Source organism: Rhagoletis zephyria, unplaced genomic scaffold, assembly GCF_001687245.7.
Source record: "Rhagoletis zephyria isolate East Lansing unplaced genomic scaffold, Rhagoletis_zephyria_1.1 Rzeph_scaffold_01978, whole genome shotgun sequence".
NCBI classification, from domain to species: Eukaryota; Metazoa; Arthropoda; class Insecta; order Diptera; family Tephritidae; genus Rhagoletis; species Rhagoletis zephyria.
In genome coordinates this window covers 87789-98180 of record NW_016159062.1, presented here as the reverse complement: position 1 = coordinate 98180, position 10392 = coordinate 87789, and the positions used below count along the sequence as shown (strand labels likewise).

Below are 10392 nucleotides of genomic sequence, written 5' to 3'. Positions count from 1 at the left end.
TGCCGTTCAAGCGCAAAATTTTATGCTAACTCGCTGCTCATTTTCATCCATGCGCTGCTGTGCCGCGCTGGCCACGTTGTGTAGTCAAAAAGTGTAGGATACCACTTACGATCGAACAAGTGAACAACAAGGCGGTGATTTTGTAGAGGACAACCACAACGTTTAAGCATAATTTAGCACCTCTTGGCTGAAATTTTGCTATAATTACCGCCGAGCGTAAGCCTATGCAAGTCATTTTACTTGCAAAAAAAAATATTTACATATATTATTTTTTTCAATTTTCACCGCACGTAGTAGAACGAATTACGAGTAACAATAACGAGTACGAACGCCGGTAACGGGTTGCGCCATTTTGTTTGTGCAAGTTTGCAGGCGTTAAAGCTAATAAGCAGTTTGACAAATGGCGGAGGTGGCGATTTAGCGTTGGTAATGCTTGGCGCCGATAAATCACTTCAATGGGTTTTTTTGACACTCATTTCATTTTTGACGCACTTTGGTTTTGTAAATAATTTATATGTATGAATATGGCCTCAAAATAAAATGCGAATCCATCATAAAATAAAATTTCACTGAATTCAATGAAATTAAATTATATTATAAAATAAAATAGATCAAGATTAAATTAAACTAAACTAAAATAAATTAAATTAAATTAAATGAGATTAGATTACATGGCTTAATATGACTTCTCAGGAAATGAAATGAAACGGAATGAAATGAGATGAAATAAAATTATAAAATAATATGGCAATTCGATAGAAAAATCGATAATAATATTGCCAGAAAAACCGATTAGAAAATCGATAAAAATATGGATAACAAAATCGATAAAAATATCGATAACAAATTCGATAAAAATGTCGATAACAAAGTCAATATCAAAAATCGCTTAGAAAATCGATAAAAAATATCGACAAAAAAATCTATAAATAATCGAAAACAAAATCGATAAATAATCGATAAAAAAATCGATAACAAAACCAAATAATATCGATTACAATATCGATAAACATTTCGGTAACAAAATCGGTAAAAATATTGATAACAAAACCGGGAAAAACATGATACTTTTATGGGTATCCTCATCTTCAGTTTTTTCTTTATATTTATCTTTGTTTTTACTTTTATGTTTATCATTTTCTTCATCTACATATTCCCTTCACCTATGCCCTTGTATAAGCAAAGTGTTTATATTTACCTTGATCTTCATTTTTGCCTTTATCTTTACGGATTTTTTTCTTTATTTTATTTTTACCTTTGCCTTTATCCTTTTTTTTTGTCTATGTACGTACTCATCTTTACTTTCATTCTTGTATTGATTTTTTTTTAAGTCTTATTCTTTAACCTTTCATTAGCAAGTTTTTGTTAAATTAATACCATGTGCATACACTCAAGAAGCACTTGTTTTAGCCCCAACCATTTCCGTTGCTCCATTTCATTTCCGCGTGCAATTGAATTTGCCAATTTACTCCCAACCAACTAACCGCCGCTAAAGAAGTTTCACTTCAATTACATTAAATGAAACGATAGGCTAGGTTAATTTGAAGTGGCTAGAGAGAGTTACTCCCCCTTACACTTAGGCTAAGGTGAGACCCATGGTGATACCTCTTACCGTGGTCTTTTTGCTGGGTCCTGGGCATTCGCTTATAAGGTATTACACACTCTTCTCTTCTTCTTCGCATCTGCAGATGCGACAGTAGTCTGGCGCGTTCACTTCCAATCTCGAGGCATGTATGCTGATTAGACCGTAACGTGTAGGAATTCTTGTAAGAATAGATACGTCGGTTCATTTTAACCCTAAAAGTACAGACGTGCGTGGCAGATGTCGGATTGCGTTAAGAGCTTCGGTAGGGGAAGAGCAAAGAGCTTATGCATAATTCCGCATTCCTTTGTACCATTTCAAATTGTTTTAGCGCTATGTATTGTCTTACTAAGGGTAGGCCATCATACTAGGGCTCCGTAGAATAGAATCGGGCGAACAATGGCAGTGTCGGCCCAGTGAACCATCTTAGGTGAGAAGTCCCACGATCGCCTTTTTACATGTGAAGAGCGCTGTGTGGTGGCTTTCTTGATGCGTTCCATTGTGTTGTCAGAGCAGTTTGCGGTCAAAACTTACTCCAAGATACTTGGCAGTACGTTGAAATTCTAGGCTTGAGCCATCGAGTTTAGGGGATGTAAGAACTGGTACTTTGTATAGTCTGCTAAAAAGGACTAGCTCAGTTTTAGCTGGGTTCACCTCATGACCGCAGTTTTTGGTGCAAGTAACGAGTGAAGCAAGAGCGGCTTTAGGAAACTTCCCCTGTACGATAACCGCAACATCACCGGCGTATGCGAGAACCCCATATCGAACCATGCCTCCATGCGCAGCAGCAGTCACCTATAGGAGTGGAGAGAGAACATCCCCCTGAGAGACCTGCGATTCGTATGTCCTCCACAATTCCGCGCTCATCTCCCAGCTGGTCAGCAATTGGTGGATGATTCTAACCAGAGTTTTCTCCACCGGCAAGTCCGTCAGAGCTCCTGGAATATCCAGGAATGCTACTAATGCAAATTCCTTTATTTCTTGCTATACCTCAATTTTTGAGACTAGCGAGTGGAGGGTAGAAGTTAAACAGAAATACATGAAATGAACTTAAATTTGGGGCTTATTTTGTTTTGTTTGAAATTTAATTAGGTATCTCTTCGATATTTCGATTGAATTTCGATTTTATCGTTGATTGTTTTTTTATAATCGTTATTTTTGAAACAATAAAAGTCACAAAAGTAAGATCAAATATGATACAACAAATCCAAAAACAACGATTATTTTTTTATCGAAAAATATAAAAGTATTAAATAGATATTTGGGATGATCTAAAAATAAAAATCCAAATAACGGTTATTTTCTATCCCTTATAAAAAAATACGGTTTAATCATTCACAGTTCAACAGTTTATGTATACATATGATGTAGATTAGGGTGCCCATCGAAAATGTTTTTTCTTTTTTTAATATTATTATTTTTTTCATATTATTAATATTAATTTTATTCGTTTTTGTGAGAAATATTGTTGCCTATTTTTATAAATTTTTTAGAGGTCATTTAGAGGATGTATGATATAAGTGGGCGGTGCCACCCCCATTTTCCTGAAATTCCCTGAAAAGCCACGTCATTGCTAAATAGCGATATATAACAATTTGAATAAATATTGATGAATTCCTTAGCCATAATGCTCAAAAAAGCTGAAAGTCCGGTACATAAACGATATAAATTCAGGGCCGTATTTAAAAAAAGTCGCCTAACTTCGACAATTTTTATGCGATTGCAATAAATGTGCTATCAGTTGATTTAAAAATAGATTTAATTGAAGACAGTACTCCATATTTTGAAATTGTAGAAATTATCGATGGTCAAAATTTAAAAAAATTAAGAGAAATATGGGTTTTTTTTTCAATTTACCCGATACAAAATCCCAACAAGCCAAGTCCGACAATCGAGTATTATATACCATTTTAAAGGTCTATATATTCTCTTCTCAGAAAAATCCATAAAAATATGCAATAATATTTCTAAAAAAAAAAAAAACATTTTCGATGGGCACCCTAATGTTCATATACTACTTTTAACTACAATTGAACTGCCGAACGCATTGTATTACCAATACACCTGCCCCAATGCTTAAAGACATTCACAACCAGCACTCCAGTTCCATCTGCGACCCTCAACTAGTAAATCTTCCTCTAAATAAACAAACGAATTTTCCGCCTTTCGCAAAACATTAGTAAACAACTCCTCGTCGGCGGAGATCGGTTATCACAAACATGAAAATGATACAAAAGAAAAGCAACCAAAAGGACTAAAGGATATACATACATATGTATATACCTGTTTACTCAACTACAACAGTAGCCAGGATCAACTAATTAAATCCGCCTCTCGAAAAGTAGCATAAATGCAAGCTAGGTAGCATTATTTTCTCATGCGCTAAGTAATCTACAACAGTAGCCGATAAAGATCGGATAAGTAATATAGAACAGACAGACAGACAGAGGCGCCGCCAACATTGCCACCAGCGTCGCAGTACACTTGCATACAAAATGAAATGAATAGATTATGATTTGATCTGCAAAATCGGATCAATGAGGAAGATGCAAGGCCGTCAGACCGGCTGTGTTTGTGTGCGCTTACTTGCGAGTGACCTGTCACTCAGCCACAATGTCCTTCTCTGTGGCCAGCCAACTAGTCTGCTAAGCTCTTTACCCGCTATTTGATTTGCTTGAAGATTCCAGTTCTTGCAGTGTAGGCGTTTACTATAATTATTAATTGTATACCGTTTTTTTTTTTCGTTTTCCTTTTAGTATTTTTGTTTTTGTGATCATATCAAAGGTTGAAGAATTATGTCCTATGTACTTCTTTGTAGTATATATTTTTCTGCAAATGGTTTTTTTACGCAGTTTTTTTTTGCACTCAGTCCTAATGCATTATTAAATGGTATATCCTTTTCGTTATAGAGAATATATTTCCCACTTTCCACTGATTTCCTTTTAGATTTTTTGTTTCTTTGCTGTTAAATGCGGTAAATGTAAACGATACTTTTTTTAAATAATTTGATTTTTTATGTGAAATCCTTTTGCGGCGAAATTCTTTAAGAATAAAAGCGGTTCATTCAAGTGTTCAGTTTGATTTTTATCAGCGAATGCAAGGTGTGCAGCTGTGGTTATTGAACATTAAAAGTTTTTGTTTCTAATTTTGAGATTTACAAATATGTATAAAAAATCATTAGTAGTAAAAATGGTTAAATAAATAATAAGGTATAATTATTGGACGTCTCCTGAAGAGAACCACAGTTTTCCGATCAAATAATATTGATTTTCAAGAATTCCATATAAAACACATGGAAAACTTCATGGGCTTTGAGGCAGTTGTAAATATATATATTTTTTTTATTTAGAAAAATCTTAGAGGTAATAGCTTCACATTTTAGACTTTTTTAACCACCCCAATGAATATAACTATATAAGTATTGTTTTCTTTTGATATAATGGATTTTTTTCTGTCTTAAAGAAATGCATAAAATAAAATCTTAATAAACAACAGGGATAACGATAACTATAAATAATAACTATAATCACAATGATATCGATAACATGGTACAACAGCAAAATAAATCCAGGCAGGCAATGACAAATCTCTGAGTTTATTTCTGCCTTGAAAAGTTTCTTATAAAATTTACACCACAAATCGTAGAAGCTCGGCCAACCACTTTGCAAAAGTTTAAGCGCCAAATTATTATTAGCCGTCATCGATTCGCCAACAGTTAGTGAGTGGCGAAGCGAAGGAACCCAATGAGGCACATCCAAACTCGCTACCGTCCATTCTTGCTAGCTAACTTTGTTGTTGCTTTCACATGCAAAATATTTCGTTAAGTGACCGGAGCTCAAACACAACAAGCAGCGAAGTGGCGAATCGATGACGGTTATGGTTATCATCCTCATAAGCATTTCATGACTTTCCATTTACAAATTTTTTTCAATCTAAATTAATTAATACATACTTGTACATCCGGTGAAAGTCGTTAAAACAGTAGTAAATAATACACCAAGCAGTGTTTCCTTTCGTGGCAAAGCAGTTCACAGACCACCTGCATTATCGACCAATATTTCTCATTTATCGTAGTCAAAACCCTGAATACATATTTAAAAACTGCATAGTGCACATGCAGTGGCTTTCAAAACTCTACAATTCACACGGTCTCTCAAACGGTAACCGAATTTTCGTTTGGCATTTCGGTTCCAAAGCAGCAGTTTCGGCGCCAGTGTTAGTAAAAATCGGGAAAAAACCAATGCCGTTCCCACGACAGTCGGGTCTACGTAACCGGAACGACCCAGATTTAAATCTGGCCAAGGACTGTCACTCCAGCAACACTCCCCAAAAAGTCTTTGTGGAATTTGTATGCTGCTACAACAACAACAACAACAAAACAAATGCAAATGTGCAGGGTTGCGATTTTAATCTTTTTTTCATTCGAAGTGGTTTATGTTTACATTTCACTCTGTATTAGCAAATTTTATTTAAATTTTTAGGCATTTTAGAGAAATAATAACAACAAAATAGCGGCAGCTTGTTGGTTTTACTTAATGCCGCTGCCTGTTTAATGTGCCTTAAAAAGTAATCGAAGCAAACCGTTTCCCAACCGGCCGTCTTCACCTGCTGGAAAATCTCGCTTGCCTGACGACGCTTGGCAGATGCCACGCATGTAGAACGCAAAATGTACGAAGCATACTTTTCGTCTTTTTTGGCGACATTTTACAAATGAAAAATCACGATTGAGAGAATACAAAGGTTGCGCCGATCTCGGACCGCTATTCCTCTCTTAACGAATTTGACAGAATCGTTGTTTGCATGACGTCACACTTGTGCAACTTGTTTACGTTTTCCTTGCAACATTTTTTCTTCTTCTTCCATTCTTGCTCACGTTTTGGCATTTCCCTCTCGCAATTGCACCAGTGTGACGTCACACAAAAGTTATTCTCAAAAATCCTCTCTGATCGGCGCAATCTTGTATTCTATCATTCTTGATGAAAAAGTATGTTGTCAAATGCACAATCAACAAAACTCTATCTCGCTTGCGAGAGAAGAAAGAGCGAGATTTTCAAGCATGCGAAGACGGCTGGTTATGTGTGGCCTTAAGTCATCTTTTATTTTATAGCTACGACTACAAAAAAGCGAAGTTTTTAAGTGTGCATACACAGGTAGAAAAACTTCCTTGCATTAAATCCTGCAATCAAGTAAAAGGTAAAATAAGCAGCTGTGACCTTGAAAATGTCAGCTGTAGATCGATATTAAATAATAATATAATAATTCGCCGTTTGCCGGCATATCCTTATAGTTATTGGCCCGTAGTCATAGTCAAAATAAAGTCGACTTTAAAGTTAGTTGCAGCTTTTTTGACAGATATCCCATTGAAAATTATGTCAAAAAGCTGCAACTAATTTTAAAGTCGACTTTATTTTGACTATGACTACGGGCCATTAAGTTTGGCAATTGTCTTACATAATCAATAGTAATCTCTCAATACAAAGTTTTTGGTTTTAATAAGATTCAATTCTTTTGCAAATCTTTGAAATAAGATTTTTATAAAATTTTTGGCATACGCATTTTTTTCTTTAATTTTTATGAAAAAGATTTGCAAATATCTTCAATGCAACCCTGCGCTACGAATAGGAAGAAAACATAGACAGCGATAAACAGTGACAGGCAACCAGTCACACAGCGAAAAGACCAAAAACGGCGAACTATCATTGAAGTGATGAAAGTGCAAGAAACGTAGACGAGACAACGACGACAGCGCGACGACGTTGAAATCAATCGAAAGAGAAAATTTTTATTTGACCAACACTCATGAAAAAGTGCTTAAAAATCGGCAATAACGCGTTTGCGGAAATTGAAAAACTTTAATAAATTGGAAAAGTGCAAAAAATCGTTTCGAGATTTTTGTGGACGTGTAAAATTTCAGTGTCGTCGTTGCGGCAGGTGCGCTGGAACGTCGCGAGGTGCGCCGTCGTCGAAATCGAAACCAAAAACGTTGACAAAGCATCGAAATAATTCCGTGTATGGAAAATAACCCCAAAAATCTATGAAATCGAATAAAAATTAGTGTTCTAGGTTAGACCGTGGGTGCACATACAAAATTTCCTTTTCTTTTATACAACGCGTATGCGTTTGCTAAAGTGAGTGTAGTAACAGCGTACAGACGCAATAAATCTTGGTATGTAAAAAAAAAACAACAAAAAATATAGTGAAAATTGCAACAGTTTCGCCACAGGCAGCAACAGCGCCAACACACGCCACCACCACCACCACAGCGCATGATGACCGTCGCCCCAGCCCCCTATTCAATTCTCTTATGTTCCATTCGCAGTCGATGGCGTCGACGTCAGATACTGAGACGTCAATGACGTCGACGCGCGCGCTGCTGGGAGTTGTTGGTAGTAGGTTGCAATTTTATTTCTTTCAATTCCTCTTTTCTACTTTGCCATTACTTTTCTTCGGTGAAAAGTGGTCAACAGGCCATATGCTTGTGGGGGTGGTATTGGTGACAGCTGAGTGGCGACACTGCCTACCAATGCTGTTGCTGTGGGCTGATGTCGTTATTGTTGTTGTAGCGGCTGTAACGGCGTGGCATACCTTTCATATTTGTCGCACGCATTGCGTTACTGCGGATTTTCGATTTGTGAAAGCCGGAGGAATGCAAAGGCCGTAAATGCAAACATATGTTCCGGGAGCTGCAGTACGAGGAAAAGAAGAATATGTACCAGGAGACATAAAAAATTAAAAATCTCAATCTTTTCGGATGTGCAAAAATCACTATAATGGAATGCTAAAAAATTTCGTCTTAAAAATCACAAGTTTACTCTGTCAGAAATTAGCATACATATGTACATTATGTACTTAACCAACTTGTGGGATGAGTTATATATTGAGTCAGCATAAGCTGCAGTTCGTAGTGAATCGCAAAGTTTCCCATTTATTAGGGTTAGTAGACTTTGCTAGGTAATTCCTTGTCATAAGAGTGGGGCTCATAGATGCCCACCGCATATGCGTGCAATTTTGAAAGCAAGATTTCTAGGACGTTTCGAATTAAGACTAGTAGATACTACATAATTACATACTATGTATATAACTGTGTACCTACATGCATATGTAAATAGCACATCTACAGTTTCCCGATAAGTGATCGCTTAGTGATTAATCAATTTTATATACCCATGTATCTACTTTGTTTTCAGAATCAAAATAATTAAAAACAAAATGTGTGCTAAGTGTAGTGCGTATCGCCAGCTGATTTGAAAAGCAGAGGTGCTGGGCGTTAGAAACTCGCGCCTGGTAGTGTGCAATCCACTATTTTTTTAATTTTAAGTGTAAATATTATATTTTTTCGTACGTGAGCGTGTGTGTGCAATTCCGTATTGCACCATAAACCGAAAAAATTCCGAAGTCATCGGGCACCACCACGTTACAGCGTCTCAAGGCCAAAGCTGCAGGTGGTAGCGTGAAACGCAGTCGAACAGGCAGTGCAGCGGCTGGGGCAACAGTAACAGCGAGTAATAGTAGCAGTGGGGGTGTTGGAGGAAGTGGTCGTTCAGCAGGCGGCCGTAAATTTACAACAGGCAGTGTACAGCAATTGCAACGAAGTGGCGGCGGTGCTGGACAGTGGGCAGCAGCGGCGGCGGCGACGACGACGACGACGACGAGTGGTGCAGGTCCTGGCGGTGGCAGCGGCGGAAAATCCTATACAACGTCGCCCAACTCGATATTTCAGGCTGAACAGGAACCGGCGTATTTGCATGGTTTTCAATCGCCAAATTACAACACCACAACTGCAACAACAACACCCACAAAATCATCATATCAACAAAAACAACAGCAACAACAACACCAGTCCAATAACAACAATTACAACTACAACTATAACAACCAACACAACAACAACAGTAACACCAGTGCCAATTATACAAATTATTCAACATACGCCAATACAACATTATCGTCATCGTCACATACAAAAACCACAGCGCCTCATACCAAACTCTCAACGGCTCCAGCTGGTTCAACGTCGACAACGACGACGATGATGATGACCAAACATAAAAGTTCGCTCGCCGAGCGCCTAAATATTGGCGAGGAAGTGCGCGAATTAAAGCTTGGCTGCACATTTAATACGAAAAATACAACGACCGCCTTTCACACGATAAAATGTAAGTTCTTCAAGAAATATTCTGCATATTCTTCATACCAATTACATACACATATCAGTATTTACATATGTTATTATATTTAAAACAACATTCTTTTTCTGTTTTTTTTTATAGATGACTTTAAGCCAGCGAGTGTAGACAAAAGTAAAGTAGCTACTGTGGACGTCGGCTCCAACAATCAAGTTACTGTTACCGTGCCAAATCTAGGTGAGTTGCGCATAATATTATTGTTTAAATGGTAAAGAAAGTGATGGCTTCGTTCCAAATTATCTGAGAAAGCTCTTTTTGGAATACTTTAGATATGTATTTTTATGTGTTTTAGGTACCTACTATGTACATACATACATTTGTATGGTGTCCCAGAAGTAACGTGCCAAACTTTAGGGGAAGGTAGGTGGGGGGTGAGCTCCCTGATAAACAAAAAAATTTCAGGTAAAAGTGTCACCGTTTTTGAAATATTTACATTTTTTCGAATTTAAAAAAAATCGTGCCTTTTCATGTGTTTTCTTTAAATGCAACTACAAACCGGGCGATACTTAGTAAATTTTTTATGTAAAAAACTTCCAGATAGTTGCCTCTCCATACTCAAATGCAATGTAGTTAAAATATATTAAGGAACCATCATAAAATTAGGACTATTTCTGGATTTTTAAC

General features: G+C 36.9%; 1 protein-coding gene across 6 annotated transcripts in view; it reads left to right on the top strand.

The window, feature by feature from the left end:
* The first annotated feature begins 7271 nt into the window (after positions 1-7271).
* Eaf (ELL-associated factor) overlaps positions 7272-10392 on the top strand; it is a 55206-nt gene continuing 52085 nt past the window's right edge. Inside the window, exons 1-3 of one of the 6 annotated variants that reach the window (XM_017619863.1) lie at positions 7272-7591; positions 8770-9738; positions 9853-9945. In XM_017619863.1, coding sequence (XP_017475352.1) covers positions 9612-9738; positions 9853-9945 — 220 coding nt within the window. In that variant the 5' untranslated portion in view covers positions 7272-7591; positions 8770-9611. Of the gene's footprint in view, positions 8516-8769; positions 9739-9852; positions 9946-10392 lie in introns of all 6 variants that reach the window. The other 5 variants (XM_017619862.1, XM_017619861.1, XM_017619860.1 and 2 more) reach the window with 5 other exon arrangements.